Here is a 23,988-nt window from a genome sequence, read left to right as displayed (position 1 = left end):
TACTCCCTCAGACTGAAGACCTGTAAGTAATATATAATCAACTAATTATAGCCTAACAGCTCCTTTATTGCTACTTCTACTACTATGAAACTAAGGCATGGAGAAATTGACTAGCCTAAGCCAGCAGAAATAGTTTGATTTTTGAATCTGTTCTAGAACTCAAACTTGAAGCATACCAACAGGTTTCTTTACTATGCCTTTCATTGCATTTGCTTCCCTGTATCATGTTAATTTAGTGTCTTTTCCTTGGAAGTTTCACCAAAGTAAGGATTACTTATATAGCCTGTGGCATTTACGTGAGGAAAATACCTTAGCCTGGCTCCTAGGTTTCCACAATGTGAGTCAGAGCAATGTTACTTTTCAGCAATTGGATCCATCTCCCAAATGATTATTTGCTTCAGCAAGCAAGGATAGCTACTCCATTAGGATACTATCGACTTAAAAAACCCCAGGCTTTGGGTGGTCTAGAGATGGTGTTACTATGCCAAGTATCAGATTTAGGGATTTAAGTTTTACCTCTCACTGGAGAGCAGCGCACTCAGGGCCCTGGATATGGATATGGATGGGAATAAGGCAGGAGAAAAAGAGCTTTTGATCCCTCTAAACAGTAGATCTGGCTGATGCAAGGAAGATAATTTAAATGGGAGGAGAAGAAGAGAGGGAAGAACTTTTAGCCTTCTGGTTAGGAAGAAGGTTGTCCTAGAAGTGGATATTTCAGTGTCACAGAGGGTCAGGGAGCAGGCAGGAAAGGAAAGGTTGAGCAGAACCAGTAAGCTGAACACTGTTGAAAACTGTCTCACAAGAGTAGTGTTGCTGTTTCTTTTCAATTGAAGTTAGCATTCAATTCTTTTCATTGGTCTGCTTTATTTTTGTGGGTTTTAAATCATCCAGTGGAAGGAGAAAAGGAAAAAAATTCTTAAAATCATCACATATATTCAAAAATAAAACAAACTTCAAGTCACATTTCATAAGACTTTGTAATACAAACTGTGAACTTCTGAAAGAAGAATGTCTGCACTTCTGCTCAGCAAAAGGCATTGGAAAGCAATGGTATAACCACGAACATTTGACCTACACAGCAAAAATACGGCTAGACTGTAGAATCATACTCAGGGGATCTATCACCAAGAGCTTCAACTGGGCAGAGATTTCCTGTTAAGTCTCTCCCACCCTTTTTATCATCCCAGAAGCCAAACAACTGGTCTTTGGGATGCAGAAAGAAGGAAGTTTTGGAAACTGAAGCACTAGGTACTCAAAATCTGTAAATAAGAAATATAAATATACCATGTAAGAACTGATCCCCTTTATTTTTAACAGACACATGTAACCATATACCCGTTCAGACAACAAAAAGCTACAGGGAAAGAGTGATGAGGCTATGACAGACACTTGAAAAGCATGAAAATATTTGTTTGGGGATGAAACATACATACCCTCCAACTGCACTGATTTTGCTAGACAATACTGGAAGTCAGATCCTAATTTTGGATCTGACCAAAATATCAGTTGGTACCAATTCTTAATACCATCTACTATTTCCAGTTGGAAGAAACTTTTTTTTGTGTAAGTTTATTGCAGGTTTCTTGTCTGTAGACAGGTTCTCAGTCCTTCTCACCCTATAGCTGCTCCCATTCAAGTGGTGCTTTGTGCCTTACCAAGTCTAGCTAAAGCACTTAGAAATGGGAGAGGAGAGCAGGTTAAAGCTTAAGCTGCTTTGCAAGGAACTCTTTAGGGATTCCTCGCACAGTATTTCCAATGGCAGCACTGCTACATTTGCGCAGCTTCTTCTTTTGCTCTACTGCTTTTGATGAGAAAGCAAAGGTAGAGTGGAGGTTGTCATTTGAAAACTACAACAAAAAATGTGAAGCTACAGAAGCAGCCAGCACGTGGAACGAGATAGATTCTAAATGGCAGCAGCTACATGGCGGGTCCTGCAGAATACGTCAAAATCTGAACATCTGGCCGCAACTGCACCACACTTCTGAAGTGAAAACACTATGTAAAATAAAAACATTCTCACTGTATTATCAAATGTGCTTATTAGGCCAAGAAAATTAACTGGCTGAAGTATATTTAGCTTCATTCAAACTCATCCCAAAGAAATAAGACGTAAGCATACTGGGACCAACTTTCATTTGCCTTTAACTAGGCTGCTCACATCTACAGTACCAGTGTGCAAACCATGTACGCATGAGAAACACATGTTGCAAAGGCCGCACGTACTGGAATAATTTGTCAGGCTTACTAATCGGTTTCTCTCCCAACCTCCTTGTGATCTTAAATACTCTGCAGCACGCATTTCTTGTACCAATGAGAGGGGAATCTTACAAGCTTGTGTTGGACATTGTCTGAGGATACTTTTACAAACAGTTTTAACAAAAGAGATAGAAAAAAGCCACAGAATGGGTGCAAAAATTTGCACCTGGTGTGAGGTGTGTCAACAGTGTGGCCAAAGAAGCACACCTCCAATGGCGTTCTTAAAAGGAACGCAGCGGGATGTAGGTGGAAGGGAAGAAATATTCTGTAGTGGAAAAAACCTGCATTGGAGGTTGGCCATGCCAGCTGCATTTCGTCATTAAACCGGTCACTTAGCAAAGTACAGCCACAAGCACGCACGCACACACACTTATAAGGGAGCAATTTGTGGCTGAATGGTTGAATAACAAAATATTATCTGCTTTATTTTGAATAAATTCAGTCTCGCAGAAAGACAGGGAAGAAGAGTCTATGGCTCAATGGACAGAGAGCGCAGCTCAACTGTAATCACAGAAGAGGATTTTTAGGCCTACAATTATTCTCTAGTATTTGCCAGAGGAGGAATTCATCACTGCATTGCCATATAAACTCTTCTGAACCTTTACGAGAAGTTACAACGGCATGTTGAGAGTCAAACACAGGAGCCATGCTACACCTGTGATAATCCGTTACCACTGCTCAAGGGGCTCCTGGTAACAGCATCCTTTTGGAGAACTGTCAGGGATACCACATGTATAAGCCAGTCTGATGCCTCAGCATGCATATAGCAATTTGAGTGCCACTATATTAAATTCCCCCGAGAGAGGCAGCACCAACAGATATAAAATAATTTATTGCAAAAGTGCGTTTCCATCCGCCCTGTGGGTTACCAGTCGGACCCATGCTCTGCTCAGGGTGCCAGCCCTCAGGAATTAGATGGCCTAAAGGCACAGAAAGTAGTTGCATTTTATCAACATGTAGGTTGTCTCTGATGAAAAGCTCTTAATCACAGACATAGTATCACAGTACCCAACAGCATGTCATGACTTTTACATTCTCAAGAGGTCTGGCTGCTAGGCAAGTTGCTTTTTTTTTTTTTTTCTTTTTTCTTTTTCTTAAATCATTAATATCTGTGATAATTACAGGGGACAGTCTCCTCCTAATGGATTTGTTGCAGGAGATGGCTCTTATCCCCGTAGAACACATTGCTTAGTGACTCCTGTTTCAAATCCCCAGACTCTCTCAGAGGAAAAATTATAATGCTGCCCATCAAACCACCAGATCCATCGTAAAAGGAACTTTGAAAATGAGAGTAAGGTGCCTAGATAGATCTGGTGGCACATCACTATACAGGCCCCAAAAGATAAATATGAGGTATGATCCTGGCAACATTACTTATTGTACGACATAGCCAAGACATGTGGATTAGCTCCACCGAGGGTCTTAGAAAGTGAGCTTGTCAGACCCACAGAGGATAAGAATGATCATGATCCGGTACAGGCTAACCCCAACACCTCAGGCTGGCATGCCAGAAACACCAGGCAAAGACTGATCGAACACAGTTTTGGAGGCGAGTATTGCCAAGACCTGTATACTTACCACCAAGTCCAGAATGCTTGCTCAGAGGGGATGGGATAATGGAGAAAGAAAACTCAAAAAACAGCTGCCTCAAGAAATGACTTGTATTTGTAAGAAAAGCAATGAATGCCTGGCACAGAGTAAAAAAATGCTCGTATGAAGTTAAAGTGAAAGAACAGAGGCAAATGTTCTTCAAATACCAGCAGCACAAATCGTTAACAGCGCAAATAAAAACTACAAAATGTTAGACTAATCTAGTCAGCCAGGATACAATGTTAGCCAATGTAGGAAATGGTTGAATTCTGCCACTGATGGCCTTATGGCTAAGAATTAAAAGGACAGGCACATTAAAAAAAACCCTAAAAATCCTATGGTGTGGTTATTTTTTCTTCCCTCCCCCTTTTGCCTGGCGTGTAGGCATGGGCAACGAGGCCCTCTCGGTTATGGCTCTCTGCAGCCGGCCACTGCGACAAGGCAGCGTGGCCTGTGGTGGTTCTCGAGAGTCGCTCATCCCTTCGGCCCCTGGTAAGCACACAGTGGAGGATGCCACTGCGTCCTCACCAGTCCATGTTGAGGCACAAGTTAACTCAACATGGGGGGTGGCTCTTTGGGAGATGCGTGTTTCAAGGACCTGCGTCCTTGGCTGCTTGAGGAAAGCTAAAATCTCTGACAGGTAGTTATGGATGGCTCTTGTGGAGGTAGCCACAATGCCCAGCTGCAGCTCCATACGGCCCATGGACTGTGACATGAGACCCATGGACTGTGCATGCTCCCTCTTGATATTTTCCAGCAGCTGCACAATCCTACTGTTGGTTTCCATCAACAGCTTCTCTCCCTCTGTTAGCTGGGGCTGCCCTCTCCAACCCCGATCCCTAGGGACAGGCTCAACACCGCAGCGCTCTTCATTCATTTCATCATTTCCCTCCTCCTCAGGAGAGTCACTTTCAAACTGAGGAGTCCTACTGAGTGACTGATCCCCGGGAGACTGTATGTCCATGGTACACTCCGGAGTCCGCGCTGGTGTTTGAAATCCCTCAAAATCCTCCCCAACGTTGCTGTGCGTTTCAGACGAGGACAACGGCCACTGCCAGCTCTCTGTGGTCCTGGCCGGCGAGTCTTCGTCAGAGGCAGGCACCGAGGATTCCTGTTCTTCAGCCGGCGTGGACAGCGAGCTCCCTCGGTGATGGCCAGCTTGCCCCGAGGATCCAGGAACCTCCCCATCTTGTTCCCCAGTGACATCTGGCAATCAAATAGAGGAGCAACAACCACTGTATCTGAGGCCAGGCAGATGGAGGTATCTACATGCATTGGACAACACATAGAAAGAAGCCAGTTGGGAAGCCAGAGTGTATGTGTTTGGGCAAACGGAAGGGCGGACTAAAGTTTAGTGACTGCATTGGGCACGTGGCAGTTGATGTTATTAACCACTTTTGGTATAAATGCACACTGTCCTATACCCATAACACACACAGCCATGCTGCATCCCAAGGCAGGAACTACCAATTCACCTCATCGTAACTGTGACAGGAAATGTCAGTGAACCTAGCAAAAAGCTCACCTATGCACTGCAGTGGTGTCAGTCAGAAATCCCTGGGACGAGCTCAGGGCCAAGTGTCCAATTGAGCTTCCTGGGGTGCCAGATGTGCTCCACCACTGGCTGAGGGCAGCCCTTTGTTGTTCTGAAGCACTGCTGGCTATCTTCACTTTTGTCCGACGTCTCACGTCACCCCCACCCCCAGTGCGCTCTCTCCCAAACCACTGCTACAGCGCGATGGTGGCCGTCCACAGCATTTATCCTGCGAGCAATGCCCTCCCCAACATTTGCCAGATTTTTCTCGTTCTTTCCTCCAAATGGTAGGTAACGCTATCTGAGGGCATTGCTCGCCAGGATCTCAGCATCTTCTGAAAATAAACTTCGTTTTCCCTCCCCTGGCTACCTCTTCCCTTGCCTGAGGGCACATGGTGGAAATCTGGGTGCAAGTGCTTCCCTGTGGCTGCTTAGTGTGCAAAGAGGCATTGCTATAGACATTAATGAGAAGGATATTATGTATGTGCTTACTCAAAATCCTCCCCTACATAAAATGCACTCCCAAAGGCTAGAAATGGCTACGCTTTTTGCACCCACAGCGATCACTAGCTCATAGTAGAGCACGATCTGCCCAGCACCATTCTTGATTACATGAGTCGGTGGTCGTAACTCTTGCCCTTCCCATGCTTCAGATACAAAACCAAGTCCACTTTAGCGTTTTTTTTGAGGGGATGGGACGGGATGGGACAATTTGGTCATCAGAAATTAATCTGGGGTGGTCTGACTAAAAAGTTGCAGTATGCCCAAAGAGCTCGCATTCCTTACACTCAGGCAAGGGATACCTGAGAGAAGCGCTGCTGTCTGTAGAACAGCCCTGACCAGCAGTGGCTGACTGTTGCTAGCTGGCTGGCTGCTGCTCACGTTACAGTGGTCTGAATGCCAGATCAGTTTCAGGCCTACTCGGTGGCATCCTGCTCTTGAAAAATGCTATTCTTCAAGGGTTAATTTCTGCTTTTTGAAATACTTTATATGCTGCTCTTCAGACCTCAGTTTGAAGCTGTAAGCTTATACCTGGAAAGTGTTGCTGAGGTCATATTAAACAATACTTCTGGTTCTGTTTATGAATCAGGGTTGGTTATTTTTTGTTTGATTTTTAATCTTTTTTATGTTATTTTATATGGTTTTAAATGAAAGCTCCTTCTGACAGACCCAAGGATCCCTCCTCCTATATATCAGTCTCTGTCTACCCTAATGTGGCACTCATTATTTCCACACCCAAGTGCCTCCAGTATTATACTGCTCTAAAAGGGACTCTGTGTGGCTTAACGTAATTATGACTTTTTAAATGCTACAATAATGGATATTATTTGTGCATTTGGCATATTCACTACTTCAAAGTATTCACATTCAAAGTATTCACATTCTGTGTCTGGCTGGACTGTCCAGTTGCATGTTTTATGGAAAGTGAGGATGAGATTGTATTTGTAAAAACGCATGAGCTCCTTATGAAAATGAATTTTAGGGACAAACTGTCATGCAATCGTTGGCTCTTCCACTCCATGGATATTTGAAAGGGACCGCATATCAACCTAACTGTAATAACTGCTTCTTCCTTTGCAATTATTCTCCCCCTTTGCCTAATACAGCCATAGCTGCAATCCTTCATTACCAAATCTCTCTTAACAACTATAGTGTAGGACCATGAAATTACTTCTCAGCATTTTCCTATTTGAGTACACATAAAAAAAGAACAAAAAACCAGGGGTCCTGTTTTTACCACACATAGCAAACACACATTTCAATTAAATTCTATGGAATCTGAGAAAGATAAGGGATCATATATATTCATTCTGCTAGAGACACTGGTCATACAAAATGTCTTGGTATTTCTTTTGACATGTCATCAGAAAATTCCCTGTATTTGAAAACTCCGTTTTCCTGACAAGTGTTCTAAACAGAGCCCACCTAGCAACTGGTATGTAATAGAAGCAAACTCAATTAAAAGTAAAAAACTGAAGCAAAACAAAATAAGAAAGCTCCAAACCCCACATTCATTTATGAATATTTCTGTAAATAGTATCACTGAGTGGTTAGTTTGTTCAGATTCAGGGGGATCATAACACTTTTGTTATTTGTGCATGTTTACACATTTGCCAGAGGCTTGCGAAGAAACGTTTCTCTGACAAACACAACAAATTTTTGCAAAGTTCCTAATTCTCTATGGAAATTTACCACTTTCTATCCTCCTAATCAGTGTTTTCAGTCTTTCAGAGCTGAAAGAACAGCATCTGGCATAGGTGACCAATAACACAAATGACAAAGAGTACAAGCAAACAGTGTGTGAAAACCCCTGAGCAGAAAGTTAATTGTGGAAACTATTGGCGAATACTTATGAATAATGAATACATTCACAGGTTTTAGGATAGGTTTGTTAACTTGACTAGCCATGAAAAAGCCGTAACTGTTATTATTTGTAACAAAGTGTTCAACAACTGCCATTTCTGGAAGCTTTGTGAAGCATTGACATGGGGCATGGGAAAACCAAGGGTGTGTCACAAGCATGGCCTTACACAAGCTTTTGTTCACTACAGAGCAATCAAGGGAAAACTGTCTGAAGGTCAATGGCTGACACCACCTCGATGAATGTGTCAGTCTCTGCCCAATAAATCCATTCCTTGATGACCAAAGGTTGCCCTAAATTCAGACCAGGTCTTGGTAAGATGATTGCACTGGTGGCTAGGTTGGTGCTGTGGAAAAGGCATGCCAGTTACAGTAGGGGCACTGGAAAACTTGGCTCGGCCAGAAACTCCTTATCGGCCAGAGAAGAGGCTGACTGCTTTGGACAGCCATTGACAGTAGGATTAAAGCTGGCTGAAAGAATTAACTCAGCTACCTGCCTTTATCTCGTTGAGATAAACTGCCTTACCATTAACACTGTCAAATCAGAACTGGCTATGGACCAAACTATGTATCAGCGTGGCTGTTAACTGGCTTTAAAAAAATCTCTCTCTTCTAAAATCAAGCTTTAAATACAAAGAAGCACAGCTAGCTTCCTTAGGTGTGAAGCAAAGGCAAGAGGTCAGATTCTCTGATCTTTCTAGTTCTTTCCACCTTGCACACCATTCCTACATGCAGCATTTTGCTCACAGAGATATATTTGACTTACAGGCAAAATAGGTCACTTACGGCTTTTATAGATATCTCTATATTTATACCTAGTGATATCAGCCAACAAACTGGCAGTCTCCAAAGCTGTGACTTCCTTCATGTTCCTAACCTCATGTCCCTCGCTCTGACAGGGCACAACTCCCATGACTTAAGTGACAAAGTAAGGGAGTCAGAAAGGAGCATGCATATATGCTAACAGAAATGCAAACATCTGGAAGTCAGTGACCCACTGCACTTAAACTTTGAGTACTACGCAGCTATTTCCAAAAGTCACATGGGACTTACAGGTCTCTAAAGACTGATTTTTGTTTTACCTTGCTGATTCTGTTGTGTTTAAAGAAAAAAAAGAGATCTGTTATTAAAGTGGTCCATATGAGAGTAACTAGTGAACCTTCATCAAAGTCCTGGCTATCTTCCTTTCCTTCCTGTTAGACAGATCCTTTTTTTCTGCAGCAAAGCCCGTAGCTGGCTGCCTGGATGGGTGTTTGCACTGGGCTGGTACAGAGCTTGGTCTGATGTGGTAGATCAGCAATTGCTCCTGGTGGCCACAGGAGAACTGCTCCATCTTTTTGTGCCTGCAAGAGTGATCTGTGGTTTGCCCGATCCTGTTCTGAACGTGGTGGTTAGAAGCCAGGATTATTCCAGCCTTTAGGTTCATGAATATGTCCATCATTTTGGAGGACTGCTATACCATGCTGTCTCTTTGCACCACAACGCTCATTAGCAGTGAGAGTCCTTTAAGTTTGTTATTAGACATATTTAGGATTGCAGCAATTATTGGGTTGAAATACACAAAGAACTGAACAGTCGTTTCAGCTGCAGGGTTAGAGGACTGAGACAGAGGCCAAGAACAGAGCAGGGCTTTGCATATAGACAAACTTTAGAGACATCAGAGGTATTTCTTTAACTTTTGTTCACTGAAGAACATTTGAGATTTATGCCTGTGTCGTGCCTTACCTGCCACTTGGACTGGCAGCTGATCCCTCCCCTGAGATGTGCTGCTCTTTAAGAATCCCTCCTTTTGAAATCCCACCATTTCTGTTTCACCTCTGCTACTGGATCGTTGCCTTTTCCATTATCTTTGCTTTTCAGCTTCCCCACCAGTGGAGCTGGACGTGAGGGGTGGGGTACCGTCTTCCTGCTGACAGGTAGGTGGAGATGTTCCTTGGCCACAACAAGTGGGCCAGGAGCTCAACAACAGCGGTAACACAGTTGGGGAGCTTCCTGGGACCTGCCTCTGCTGCTCTGGACCTGGGCCTCTGCCTGTATCTGCATCATGCCTCCTGGGGTGGGTGCATTTTTCAAACTGCTTAGGTACCAAGGTGATAGATGCCTTGTAAATACCTAAGATAGATACAGACAGAAACTGTACCAGGCGCAATCAGTTATGCAAAACTTCATACAATGCCAATTGCACCTATATGCTGTAGTATCACCCACCTTTTCTAGCATCTGCAGTCAACCACAGTCAAATATTTGGCACATGTATTTTTCCTTTTGAAAAGTGATGGGAACACAGGACATTCATTCTTCCTTGCTGTCAACAGGTCTAGGCACATAGCCCTTAATGTCAGGTACTGCATATGCACATATTTTGTTCCATCGCCTTCCCTAAATATGAGTTCGCAAGTTTAGTTTAATTTCTTTCATTAGCCTTTACAATTTGTTTCCTTGTCAATAATCTGCAAAAATCAGTTACATAAGCAGTACTAAAACTAAAGGGGTAGTCTTTACAGGTGCTTATTAAAAATGCATATTTGTTTAAACTACATAACAGTATGGCTGTGATGTTGCTTTTATCTTATGGATTAATTTTTAAAATATCTTTTATTTTCAACTAAAAGTAGCTTTTAGCATAAAGACCAAGAGTGATTATGCATGTAAGTTTAATAAAAAGCACCTAAACCAAGTAGGTGCACTTATTTACACTGTATTCCTTTTAGACTTTTGTCACTTCCCATACATATGCAAAAGACCTTGCCCTGCTTAGTTTATAAAAGAATAGCTGGGAAGTAACTCGACAAATACTTCAGGGTGAATGTCTATGGGTGGAAGGGACTACGTAAAGGACAATTTGGGCAAACAGTACATATGGGAATCTAGAAAACACTTTCAAAGAAGCAGATGAAAACATTTCTAGAACAGCTCTCCAGTACTAATGGGGTGGTAGCAGACAGATGAGAACCTACTGATTTCAAAAGAAAGCTTGATCAGACCGTAGAAGTTTATACGATAGCGTTGCTTGTCATAGAAGCAACTGTACTTGATGAATAGATCTCATGTCTCTGGGGAAAAACAAGTGACTCCTATTTGAGGATGGTTAAAAATGGATCTCTGTTACATGAGCTGAGTCCACTGAAAACTAACGCCTGTCTTTTTACCTATTGAAATAGGAATAGATGTATAAAAAATCATCAAAGATGAAAAGTAGATAAAGTATAACTAGGCCTTCAGCATACTGCTAAGCATTTAAAGACTAAACTTTGCTAAAGCATTGTTTCAGAGCAAGAGTACTAAATATTAAGATTTAAAAGCACAGTTGTTGTTTATGATCATATTTAGAGGGAAGAAACAAGTTCAGTCTGCAGTTATGTCATGTAAATGTATAGTTAAAAATATACAGAAATAGATTTTGATCTAGGCAATTAAGCTAATCCTCATAAATCTGCCACCATGAGCACATTTTAATATGGAATTAACTTCTTCCAGCCTGCCTGTCCGCCCTGCCCCCCATCCCCCTCCCCCCCACCCCAGCATTAACTTCCAGCCTGGCCGCGCACCCCCCCCACCCCCCCCCCCCCAATGAACAATTTGCAGGATTGTGCTTAAATTACAATGCCAAAATCACATATTTACCATACTGCAAACAATAGGCAGAGAATATTACTTTAGCAGTTAGCATAATGAGGAAATAACAAAAGTGCTTTGCAATACAGTCAAAACCATGAGCCATTCAAAACACTTTCCTTCTATGAAAATTGAGTAAAAATACTTGTATGTTCTCTGGGGTACTCTAAACTCTACAAAGTACACTAAAATCCAAAAAAGGGAAAATTATGTAAAATAAATCAGTAAAACATAAAAACTGTTTAGTGACTAAAATTAATCATTTAACATTGAGTATCTATAAATACCATTACATGATTTATGAAAACAAGTTGTATGTATTCACAATAAAGAACTATCAAAACTTTCTTGAAAGTCAGTCTTATTTGTGTTTCTATGGCTGAAAATATCTTTGCATTAGTACATATAAGTCACATTTACACATTATAATCACACCAACAAAAGTAATTTTACGGAAGGCAAAAACCAGGTATGTTGAAGTTCTTTCTATAGATACAATTTTCAAGTACCAGCTCTTTAACAGTATGTTCAATTAATGAAATAATTATACAGGCATTTAAAATGCACCTGCAATCCTGAAGCCTTACAATTCAGCCTACCTTGAAAGAGGAATGGTCATTGTCTAACAGTGGTTTCTGTTTAAGAACAAAAACAAAGCAGAGAATATAGTCAATACCCACTCCTGCCCTGCAAGCCAGGTGGAATTTAAGTGGCAATTTGATGTTCTGTTTAAGAGACAGCATTTGAAAATTTGGCCTAGTCACAAAAGAAAGACAATCAACAGAAAGAAACCAAAAAGAAAGGTGGAGGACCTAAGACACTTGCAGCCTTCTCGGTTCTTACACTTAACTCTTCACGCTTCCACACCGAGGGGAAAAACCAAACAAACTATGATGAATTATCTAAAAACATTTATTTTTAATTATATTAGAAATGAATTAACATGGGTATATCAACATTTGAAGAAAAAAAAAGAGAAATAGCAGCAAAGGGAGTTTTGAGATGAGGGAGATAAGTCCTTCATCTCCCTGGCTCCTGAAAAAGAGAGAGAATACATTAAAAGTGCTGAAAAAGTTTTCCACTGCCCTAACTGTGCCATGTTGGAAAACACATGCAACTTTTACTGTTCCTCAAACACTCATGATTTTGAGTATGTGGTTAGATATTCAATTAATAATATCTGCGCAAGTGACACTCACATATACCAACATATTTAATTTGTCTGTTTCCAAATGCTACAAAACCCACATGTTCTTTAACACTTACAATTCCTTTTCCAACTTCTTTTATACCATTGTCTTGTTTGGCTGATGCAGAAAGGTTTTGAAAACCTTTTCAATTACTGTCCTGTAGTAAAGAAAAACAAGTGTCATGAAAGGGCGCTACACACTCAAGAATAAGCTGATAAATCCAAAATAATACTAGTGTACATGAGAACACCCACACAGAGACTCGGCTGACCTCTGCTCAGGATTCCCAGTGTTTTCAGAATGTTAGTTCAAGCTGCCCACCTGACACAAGACAAACCCTGGTTTGAGGAAGTGTTCAGTACTGAGTTACCTGTTAATTTAAGATTCTGTGCCATCAGCACATTGCCAGCTAGGTGCCAATGCTTCTTTTCAGTGGAAAACAGGGTTAGCATTGTTCTCCTAGAAATGTGCTGATTTTCAATACTTTTCTCTTACAAAGTGTTTTAAAAGCACATATGTCGTAGGCATGGTCCTCACCCTATACCTTCTTACACTGCTGCGGACTCCCTACAAGTTAAGACTACAAGTCATAAAACTTGAAACCTTGCTACAGCAACAAAAAATGGGGCCCGTATTTTTTCACACATACACTTCAGAACTTCCACCCAGAGTCACTGCTTTATGCTCATGAAAAATGACCACCTGATGACAAACTTGATCTTATTATTATATTGCTATCTCATTAGAATTTCAAATACGTAATGCAAATCAATTACTTACAAGGATACCCTTCAAGAATTCTTCATTAAGCCTGACGTCTTTTGCTCTCATCTTCTAAAATACAGTGTCTGGTGAAGATCAGAAAACCTTCTTCCTACACAGAAGCACTGGAGATGCTGGAAACTATCAAAGGAGTCGACGCAGTGAGTGTTGTAAAAGTTGCTTTGATGGTATTTCCATTGTTTCCTGCAGACAAATCTCCATCATCAACTCCACCAAAGCGAAATAAAAATATTATTTTTGAACCCAGACGTCTTTGTGAGTGGTTTCTTCAAACATAAAATAACACTGTAAGCTAATCCGCTGTTTGGCATTCATGTATATGTATTTGCTCTGCAATTTCATTGTTTCAGATGCCATTAGAACGTGCCACCTTTGAAACAATGGACAACAGGAATGGGATGAAGTGTGAATGCTTATTGCAGACAGAGCTAATAATATTTCTTTTGAATGCCATCAACTGATATTTTTCCATTCAAATGCTGCTAAGACTTGATGCCAGGTAACGATGTTCTGTGTTGATATCACAGTTATTCTGTATCTGAGGTGGTATTAGCATCTAGACTCTTCAAAGGAGGAAAACCCTATGTTTGTATTTGTTACTGTAGCCCACATCACAGCTCAAAGGTCAGTATCAACACATATAGAGGGATTCTTTTATATTGATTACCATGTCAAATCAAACAAACCACCACCCCTAGCTCACAACTGACAATTGTGTGACACTGTCAAAGTAGTACTTATTGATGCAGAAGAATTATTTGTGTTGTCATCCCCATTTCACTATGAAAATTTAGCCTGCTCTGTTCTCCATTTTGTACTTTCTTTTAGAGGATTTTTCTATTAGGTTTTTAAAATTAAACACTATCCACTTTAGCTTTCCTGAAAATCCCAAATTGCTCACTAAATCAAACCCATTTCCTGGCAGTAAAAAAAGCTTAGGAGCATGAAACTTTTAAATCATGTATCTAGCTATTTACAGATGTTAATTCATGGATGTGTTCCTTAAGTAGCATATAATTTTAAAATACTCCATCCACAAAAAGTTATTGATAGGTAAGTTGAAACAAAAAATGAAGGAAAAAGCCTTTAAAAACAAGGTTTTCATGAGCCACATAAACTTTTTATGAATAGAGTTAAATCTATTATTTTAAAATACTAGTTTTGAAACTCTAATGATACCTATTTTCTGTAGTGATGATGAAAACTATAACCAAAATTTTTTCTTTTTATGTTTTATTCTTAGAGGATTTTCAAATCTTGGTTTTAATTTGCTGCATGAATATTTTGGTTATTCTTCAGTATTAATGGGCTAGCTACGCATAACCTGGAATTATACTTTAAGTCGTGCCTCCAAAAAATTGCTGCTACAACTAACCGTTAGTTTACATGTTGCCATAACTTACTCATTCAACAATTCTTGGAAACCTACAAGTCACACACACAAAAAAATTAAAAATAATGCCTCTTCCCCCTCCCAGATGTCCCACAAAATCCAGAAAGCAGTTTCACTGTTGAAAACACGTTCCTTCCAAACATCCATTTTGAAGTTGGATGCTATCTCTCTGAGTCAGGCAACTACTGTAAGCAGAAAGTCAGTGGTCCAGATGATGTACAGTTTACATTTTAGTAATTCCTGCTATTCATAACTTCAGTAAAATGATAATACTGCCCATGCCATACTGCTGTGAACCTGAAGATTTTACTACCTATCTCTTTAGACACAAACGTTGTCTCTTCTAGCCTAAATATAAAAAAATACAACCTATGTCCTTCCCTTCTCCTATCCTCCCAACGAAGCAGAACCCCTCTCAAACGACAACCAAACCCCCCAGTCAAACAGAACCACAAAAGCCATCATTCTCATCTCAATGCCTCCCTCACCTATGACCCAGAAAACTGAATTTTTGTTAACAGAAGACCCTACAATAACAACATGAAGATTTTTTATATGCTGCCAAATTGTCTTTTTCAGAAAAATACCAGTAGCAATTGGGTTTATTCTGTCATATTCTCTGAATGGAGAACAAAAAATATCACCAGCTGGAACCTCTGTTAGCGACCTGAAAGCAGGTCAGGAAAGAGCAGAAAAATAGAGTGGAATATAACCCAATTTTGTCTTCTTTAATGTTAAAAAGCAAAAGCTTCCCTGTCAAGAGAAGACACTGCCTACAGCCTAGCTTTCCTTTCCATGACACTGAACTTTGTCGAAAAGCAAGATGCAGACTGGTTTACCAGCTATCACCCAGGGGCTCAGGGAGGTTCGAGACTCTTCCTTGGGCTAGACGTCATGAAAACGTGTAAATGACACAGTCCCTGCTCAGGAGAGCTTACAATCTAAGAAAGCAAAATGACATACAGAAGTATGGAAAAATACAGCTAAACACAAACAAACTTTGTATACATATATATACATTAACATTTATAAACCCTACTAAAATAGCACCACTATTTCTACCTGCCCCTCTGCCTAGCCGTCATTACCTAGATGATTGTTTAATAGGGATCACAGGGGAAGTGGGTCTTTAGGAGAGATTTCAAGGAGAAGGTAGTGGCCTTATGAATCAGTTCAGGGAGGGCACTCCATGCATACGGGACAGTGTGGAAGATGGTATATTGAAAACTTAAAATTGTGCGGAGCAGCATTTCTCCAGGTCAAAAGTTCAAGTGTTGTGTGCAAGATCCCTATTTCCTGAGACAGAGACAGTGTGGTTATGGGAGTAACATTTGGCCATTAAAAAGACAAGCAAAATCACTAACGTAGGACTACACTGAGGATATGTTACTGGCCACATGTTCTCTGTGGCTGCCAGTTAGCACAGTAACTGTGAGGAGATGATATGGAAGGGTTTGGAAAAGAGTTGGATACAAAGAAGGAAAAAAAGGCAAGATGAAGGAAAGGAGACAAAAGGAAGAAATGTGGGGTATATTTTCAAATGTAGTCTTCTGTTTGAGTTCTTAGTGTGTTTGCAATTTATTAACTAAATAACTAAAAAACATATACAATAATTAATGTACATTTGACACCATAAAATAAACTGGACCATATGCCAACATTTACATTATGTTATTATCCTTCACTATGGAAAGGTGAGAAACAGGTTAAACAAGAGACAAAATGCTTCCCCTTACCCTTCTTCTTCCGTACTGAAGCTTGGAAACAGAAAGGGAATGAACTGTGAATCAATTCTGAAGGTAATTTTTATATGCTAAATCCTTGTCTGTCACTTTGAGCATAAACATTTTTCTTCCATCTAAGAAGTTAGTCTCTCCCTGCCAGCCTCTACTATGCATTATCTATCAAACCACAGCAGATAAACAGCTTGGCAAAAGCACAGTTTATCAGGGTTTATACTTGAAGAATTTTTTCCCCTGCAGATATTAGGGATACATGTACAATATTTTTTTCTAATTTTCTTTTTAAAAACAGTAATTGGGGCAACTTATTGATACCAGAGTTTTCAAACTATGGTAACTGGGCATTTTCAGATCTTTGCAGATTGAAGTGGAAAGGAATTGTTACCACACGTTACCTGTCATATTTTGGATTAACTCATTTGAAAGAGAACAACTGATATATCTGCTCAGTATTATGGAGAAGAGAGTAGCTAAAAACATGTCAATAAAAACTGTATGTAGAGTTCAGATCCAGGCAAAGGAAGTGATTGTAAAGACTGCAAGATGTATAATTTTTTTTAAAAATGATGATGTTTAGCTTAGCTAGGAGAAATTACAAAAATATATACTCTAGGGGAAAACAAATGGGAAATTTCTATTTATCTTTTTCTTCTATTACATAACAAGGGACATTCAATAAAATTAAAGGCATCACATTTAAAACCAATAAAAAGGAAATACATTTGTACACAGCACATAATTAGCCTGTGGAATCCTTTGCCACGAGACATTATTGAGACTATGAGCTTCTTCAGTTCAGAAAAAAAAGATTACACATATATATTGATGAGAACATCCACAGTGTTCATCTGTACATACTTCCTATTTAGTTTGCACATATATGTTATGAAACAACTGCTTATTCATTAGATAGTTTAATGGATATAAAAATGTGGGTGTTCTCATAGTTCATACAGATGTCCAATATATACACATATACATATAAAGATATATAAATTATATATAAATACACACATACAATCTGTGTTTTATGTCAGAAGACAACTCTGATGATAGGGAGAATATTTTCTCTTTGGAAGCTTGTTCGGTTGTTGTGCAATTTAAGAATTCTTGTTCCTTCTGGTAACAGCCCTTTTACAGGACAAATATTGAAATAGGTAACCACAGATGTTATTTATAACAGCAGTTGTATTGTTTGCTAGGGTGGCAAATGTTCAGAGTATCACACAACTGGTTTCTACAGTCTTGCTTAGGAAGAAGACAAATTTCTGCCATGGTCTAGTATTCCTACAGCTTTATTAGGGGATATAGACTTCTGGAATGTGGTTTGGGACTATTCTTCAGAATAGTGAAGTCTTGTCACTGTAATATTTGCCCCATCTTGATAAAGATATGGATGGGAAACATACTTAAAGATTCAAATAAGTCCCATGGCTTCTAGTCACAAGAGTTGCATTGGTTTCTGCCAGCTGATGAGAACAAATAGCAGATCAAGTACTATAACCTCAATATGGGGTGAGAAAGCTAAAATATGATGTGTCTTCACTGCAGAAGTGCCGTCACTGAATTATAAGCTATTTTCCCCTAGAAAAGAGTGCTGCTTCTCTCTGCTGTAAGAACAGTACCTAGTATATAAGATGGAAAAGTAAGAGAAATAGAAGAATATCCTCAGTTTGAAATTGATTTGCAGAAGAGGATAATGAAGGGGGGAAAAATGGTACCCAAGTATTTCTGTCCCCTTGGGAAGGTTTGCTGATAAGCCAGCAAAGTTTTACAAGCTCTTAGCACTCCCTGAAGGGAAAACAAATCAAAATACTCAGACACAAAAAGTGGCTCCAGAAATAATATTTGACATGTTAATCCTGGGAGAAAAATTACGGAGCATTCACAAAATGTTGAAACCTTTAGTCAAACTCCTAAACTTCCTGGCACAGAAAAATCAATTTTTCTGAGATCTGTTGAAGCTAAATAACCAGACTGATTCTGTTTGGTCCTCATTTGGTTATTATACCACAGAGAAGACAGTAACCACTTCAGCACTCCTTTGTTGTTAAGAACTCCCACTGAAGCTATGCAACTTGATTCACTAAAGGACAGATGGGGTCCATCTGCCCCAGAAAGCATTAACTTCCATGGGAAAAAAAGTGGGCACAAGGCTTTGATTCCTTTCAGTTGGCCTTCATATGAGTCCATGCCAGAAAAAAACCCCCAAAATGTCAGTATATAAATCAATGTAGGGTTACAAGGAAAAATGGTTTTATTGTGAGATAGACTCTATTACTCTGCAATGAGGGATGTGGCCTGTTTTTATACCCAATTATCACTTGCTAAAAACACTGTTTTAGTGTAACAGCCATATGTAAATATGCACTGGGATTTTCTCTTTATATGGTCCATATATATTTCTCTATATATGGTCCATTCATAACATATTTATTAAACTAGCTGCAGAAATTTCACTTTTTAATGATCTAACATTAAAACCGGGAAGAAAAGAACTATTGCCTTCCTTATTTCTAGAAAATAAACAAAAATTCCTGAAGAAATAGCATATCTAGAATGTGGATGATCAAGCAAAGGAATCTATAATCATATTTCTTAAAATTAGCAAATAAAAGATTGAATGCTCATACTTTTTTACTACCAATAGTGAGAACAACTGAGTTTATATCATGCACAGAAGTCAAAGTGATATCACAATATGCGCTTTTTCAGATCAGAATCTAATGAAAACAAGTTGAAGTTGAAGCTGCTTTAACACTGTCAGCTTTTTAACAACAGCTTCTGGCAGCTTACCTTTATCCACTAATGAGAGGCCACAGAAATTTAAAATAAAACAATATTAGATGAAGTGAAAATTTAGAAAGCAAAGCTAACAAAATATGATAACGGCATTACTTTTTAGTAGATGTGCTAAACTTTGGTGATGCACAAAATGTATCAACATTCTCTTGCGTAGCAGTAAAGGCACAAGTTTTAAAAAAATTATTCATGCAAATCATGCACATTTGAACTTTCCAAAGATGCAGCATTCTTAAAACCTTTTCTGTTCTATATACTGTACACAGTGCAGTTCCTTTTAGTCAATTTAACATATATACACACACACACACATATAGATATGTATATATATTTTTTTTACATTTCTACTATGGCAGCATGCTTGTCAAAAAACACTTTCTTACCAAGCTCTTCAAGCTCTGAGGTCATTGACTTAGACCGCAAGGTCAGTGCAGTGGTTGGAGCTCGCTTAGGAGGTGGTGGGGCTTTGCATTAAACAGAAGGATATGCAGTATAAGCAAATACACATCTTTAAAACACTATATTCACATACACAATTTCATATTTCTTTAAAAGAATATGCTACATTAAATAAGGTAATAATACATACATACATACGGAGGAAAAAACCCTGAGATGCTTTTCATGTACTGAATTTCTATACCGTTTCTACTTTTAGCGTAGGTTGTTTGACACATCAGCAAGCTTTTATGTAACAGGATACATAGAAACATTTAAAGCTAAATAATTATGTACTTCCATTTTTCAGTAGGAAAAAGACTTTCTAGAGAAAGTGCCTCACAGCAGTTGTGTCCCTCCTTCTAAGAAATGTACATAGCTAAAGATCTCCTGGAGACCAGCCAATCTCTGCCAGATTAATTTCATCTTTGAAGAAACTGTTAAATCTGAGAAATACAAGAAAGAAGATTCAAATTTATCTTAATAGTTATGGTGAGACTAGGGAAAACAGGTGATCCTCAGAATAAATAAGATCTTAAAATATCAAGGCAATCATCTAGCACAGAAACTAAAACCCAGCATGTGTTTTAGTGTCCTGACAACAAATGTTTCTGGCAGTCAGAAAGGAGCGTAACATCAGAAAAGACTATGCCAATGCTGGTAGGAACATTGGAGATTTCCAGTAAACAGCAATGGCTCTAGGACACCAGAAAAAATTCAGGGTGCCTAAGTGTTTTGGTCAATACTATACATCAGGTTACGGGATTTTGACAAGATGTGGCAAAGCAGTTTGAGGGCAAGAGTGATGGAGGAAAGAAGTAGACAATGTTCTTCCCGTATCATCTATATCCACTATGTCAGCGTCATCCTTTCCCTGTAAAGCTCCATCATCTTCTTACAGAGACTTGACAGTATGCCACAAGAAAGCAAAAATATACTTGGGTTCAGTGCTAGATACGAGGCTGGGTTAAGTACTGCACATATTCACACCAGTCTGGGGTCTGCCCTTGCCCAACAAGAGAAGTGACAACAAATCTGTGAAGGGAACTGCACAAAATACTGGCTTGTTAAATGAGGCTGGGTATCTGACACTGGGCTCATCGTAAAGGAGACTGATGGCAAGAAAATCCTTCCACACAATTCCCAAGGTACAATGGCAATTGCCAGGTAACAAGATAAGCTACCAACTTACTTGCATCAAAAAGGGACAAGATTCAAAATGAAAGTTTTTGGCAAATGACATATTATCAACAGAAGGTTCTGGAAAGATGATAAAGAACTTGGCTTGTTTTTACAGAAGCAACTTCCCTTTGGGTTGTATACAACAGCACTTTTATTTAAGGCCAACATGATGCACCCCAAAAGGCAGAGGTGAAAGGTTGGTGAAAGGTTTGTTTCAAATGTGTGAACAGTAATTATATCAAGGTAAAAATAATGCAGGACCATGTTTGGACAATATTGAATTTAATATAGCACTTTTTCCTCCCAAGGTGCTTTTTTTCTTTCCTCCCTCCGCCCCATAAGCAGGAGATGTCAAGAACACTCACAGGGTAGATAGAAAGTTTTACTCCTGGACACCAGGACAAAGAGGGACCCCATAGGTGCCAGCTTCTAGCCTGCTCTTGTGTTGAAGAGCCAGGTGGCTGTGAGTGACAGTGCAAGAAACTGATGGGAGGAACAGGAATTTTCAAAAATGTGATGCTGCTGTACTGAACACTAGTTAGCAGCAGCAATCTTCTCTGCTTAATGATAATTATGAGGGCCTAATTACCTCCCAAAGCAGCTGTTACCTGAGCAGCCAGGGGTATGTAAGGTGAAGGAAGTAGTGCAAAATCCTTTTCTCTGTGTGTCTTCTTTTGGTGAAGTTTTGGTGGTGGGGAGAAACACTGAAATTCTTCAGGGAGTAGTCCAATGTTATATGTTAACCCACAATCTCCATTAAAATTTGTATTAAAAAAAAATAAACTAGGCTGGAAAAAAACACTTGTCCTGTTTATATCCAGACAATTCCTTCGCCAATTCTTTGTGGCACATGATACTATACTAACCTCTCTTCGAGTAGCTGCTTCCACTTGCTAGCGGCCAAGTGGTAGAAAAAGCAGCTATGCATGTTTTCTACCTATGAAAGGAGAAGGGATTTTCCCTTGCTGGAACAACCCCTCTACTCTGAATTCATCTAAAGGAATGTTCCTATTAAAATGTATTTTTTTCTACCAGAACTTCAGTCTAAACATATTGCTAGCTTTTTGTATTCTTACAGAGGCTCTTTCTAAAACATGTGTTCTGCAAAATCCTAAGTTCTCAGTGATTTCCAGAGGAGTCAAACTAACCTCCTCTCAAGTACATTCAGGGTTAATTAATAAAAGACAATGTGCTTTTTTTTTGGTGCTTTCTCTCTCTCACTACTGCAAGAAATTTTACTACAAAACCTTCAAACATATAGATGTATAAAGATCCATAAAGATGAAATTTCATGGCAAGCATGACAAGAGAATATAACCCTTTTTGTCACATATTAATGCATAAGTCAACAGAAAAAAGAGAAGAGTTAAGAGAATGGTATTTCAAATGTTAGAAGTGAAGTCTGAAAATCAGAACTTATAAAACAGTAATTTCACAACTGTATGCTGATTTCTGTGGAGCAAGACCAAAAGGACTCCGTTAGGAAAAGAGAAAAATATACCTTTCTTCCTAGCTGTGTCATCTGGATCAAGATTCCTGGTTACAGTAACAACCTTAAGAACTAGGTGATTGCCCCCTTGTCGAATCATGTTCACCACCTGCCTGTGGCCAACTTTCACTACATTCTCATTATTAACCTGCAAAGAAAGAAAACAGTCTTTTAGATCAAAATCCAGAAAACTTCTGTTCTTTCAGTTTTCAAAACAGAAGATGTAAAGAACAGGAAGATATAAAATTTCTAATTACTGTATTTGAATAAAAATACATATTTAAGAAACAGCATATAGCTGACATGGTAACAGAAAAACAAAGCTAGCTCTTTATGAAATATGCTACTAATTTCATTATAATTACCAGTTAAAAAAAAAAAAAGTTAATGCGTTCAACCAAATCTTTCCCTTTTCATATTTTATTCCAACAATTAGTGTAATAACTCTGCGTTATTGTACACTAAAAATATTTTCTTAAATGATAGTAATTTTTCATGACTGACTGTATTATCCACAAAGGTTTATATGCATTTTATGCTCTCTAACATAACCGACGAGATATTAAGAAGCTTTTCTTTCCAGATCATCCAGGAACAAAGATTTTCACTCTTGAAATAAAGTCCCATGTTCAAGAGACATTCTTTTATTATATGCACTCTCCTAAACTCCCAGAATTTTCCTTCTGCAAGTTTCTGGAAGGATCTAATGTCCTGGAAGCAAAGGCAACAGGGCCATAGGAGTCCAAAACATTCTTCCTGGAAAAAGATGAGTTAACTATATGAAGCCCTGACCAGCTATTGCGGTCGTGTCAGTTAACTTTAAACTGCACTGCAACATTAAAATGTATACTCTCTGGGTAATTCCTAGTGCTACATCATAATTTTTGCCATATTTTTCTTTCCATAATATTAATTAATAGACATAGAAGAAAGCATAGGCATAAAACCTGCAAATAAGCATGGATACAAGTAATTTATTTATTCATTCAATCTGTATGAATTCACTGAAAGTGATCTGAAATCTGAATGATAGCAGCATATGAGACTGAAGTGCTGTATGTGCAATTTGAACATAAAAGATATCGAGGAACAGAATTAGTGAAGAAGAGATGCTGCCAGAATACATGCTGGGAAGTTGATCTCTATCCAAAATTCAACTGACTCAGTTGTATTTCACTGAGATCACTCAGTGCCTTCCAAAATGAACAGTCATTTTCAAAGTAAGTGTTTTCAGCCTCCTCTATTTATTCTGACAGGCTGGGCATCTCACACTCTAAAGAATTTACAGTTCAGAGAAAAATCTCTCATTAGATATTATTGCCATTTAGCAGAGCAACAAGCACAAGCAGACCCACTCCAACTTGAAATAATTTTTCCGTCCACTGTATCAGAGAAAAATCTTGTATTTTTTCAGGCTTTAGCTCAGACAAAATGAATTATGATGAAATTACATCTTGGTAAACCATTTTTTAAATATAATGCTGCAGTCAGAAGTCTCAAAGTATGGTCTGTGTGCTATGTCTATAAGCTTGAGATGCTTTTTTAGTTTCATATACAGTGATGTAGGTGTAACACATGCTGAACATCCAGACCTGTTGAGCAGGCAAATATGA

The 23,988-nt window shown here is 39.1% G+C and overlaps 2 protein-coding genes across 10 annotated transcripts in view; both read right to left on the bottom strand.

Annotated features, from left to right (window-relative positions):
• SHANK2 (SH3 and multiple ankyrin repeat domains 2) overlaps positions 1 to 23,988 on the bottom strand; it is a 353,665-nt gene that overhangs the window by 21,071 nt on the left and 308,606 nt on the right. For 7 of the 8 annotated variants that reach the window (XM_055722497.1, XM_055722500.1, XM_055722494.1 and 4 more), the window contains 2 exons: positions 22,388 to 22,523; positions 19,650 to 19,730 (listed from right to left, as the gene is read on the bottom strand). In XM_055722497.1, coding sequence (XP_055578472.1) covers positions 19,650 to 19,730; positions 22,388 to 22,523 — 217 coding nt within the window. Of the gene's footprint in view, positions 1 to 16,458; positions 16,480 to 19,260; positions 19,270 to 19,649; positions 19,731 to 22,387; positions 22,524 to 23,988 lie in introns of all 8 variants that reach the window. The other variant, XM_055722502.1, reaches the window with a different exon arrangement.
• Positions 872 to 19,607, bottom strand: LOC114017770 (uncharacterized). Of its 2 annotated transcripts, XM_055722503.1 has the most exons (3): positions 11,956 to 19,607; positions 9,467 to 10,120; positions 872 to 5,052 (listed from the first exon to the last, which is right to left on the bottom strand). In XM_055722503.1, exons 2-3 carry the CDS (start codon positions 9,543 to 9,545, stop codon positions 4,193 to 4,195), a joined length of 939 nt encoding a protein of 312 aa, XP_055578478.1. In that variant the 5' UTR covers positions 9,546 to 10,120; positions 11,956 to 19,607; the 3' UTR covers positions 872 to 4,192. The 2 variants fall into 2 exon arrangements, with proteins under 2 accessions (XP_055578478.1, XP_055578479.1); XM_055722504.1 differs by lacking the exon at positions 11,956 to 19,607 and having other exon boundaries at positions 9,467 to 11,220.

This window comes from Falco cherrug, chromosome 10 (genome assembly GCF_023634085.1).
Source record: "Falco cherrug isolate bFalChe1 chromosome 10, bFalChe1.pri, whole genome shotgun sequence".
Classification (NCBI taxonomy): domain Eukaryota; kingdom Metazoa; phylum Chordata; class Aves; order Falconiformes; family Falconidae; genus Falco; species Falco cherrug.
The sequence above is the reverse complement of the archived record's forward strand: the minus strand, read 5'-3'. Positions and strand labels throughout refer to the sequence as shown.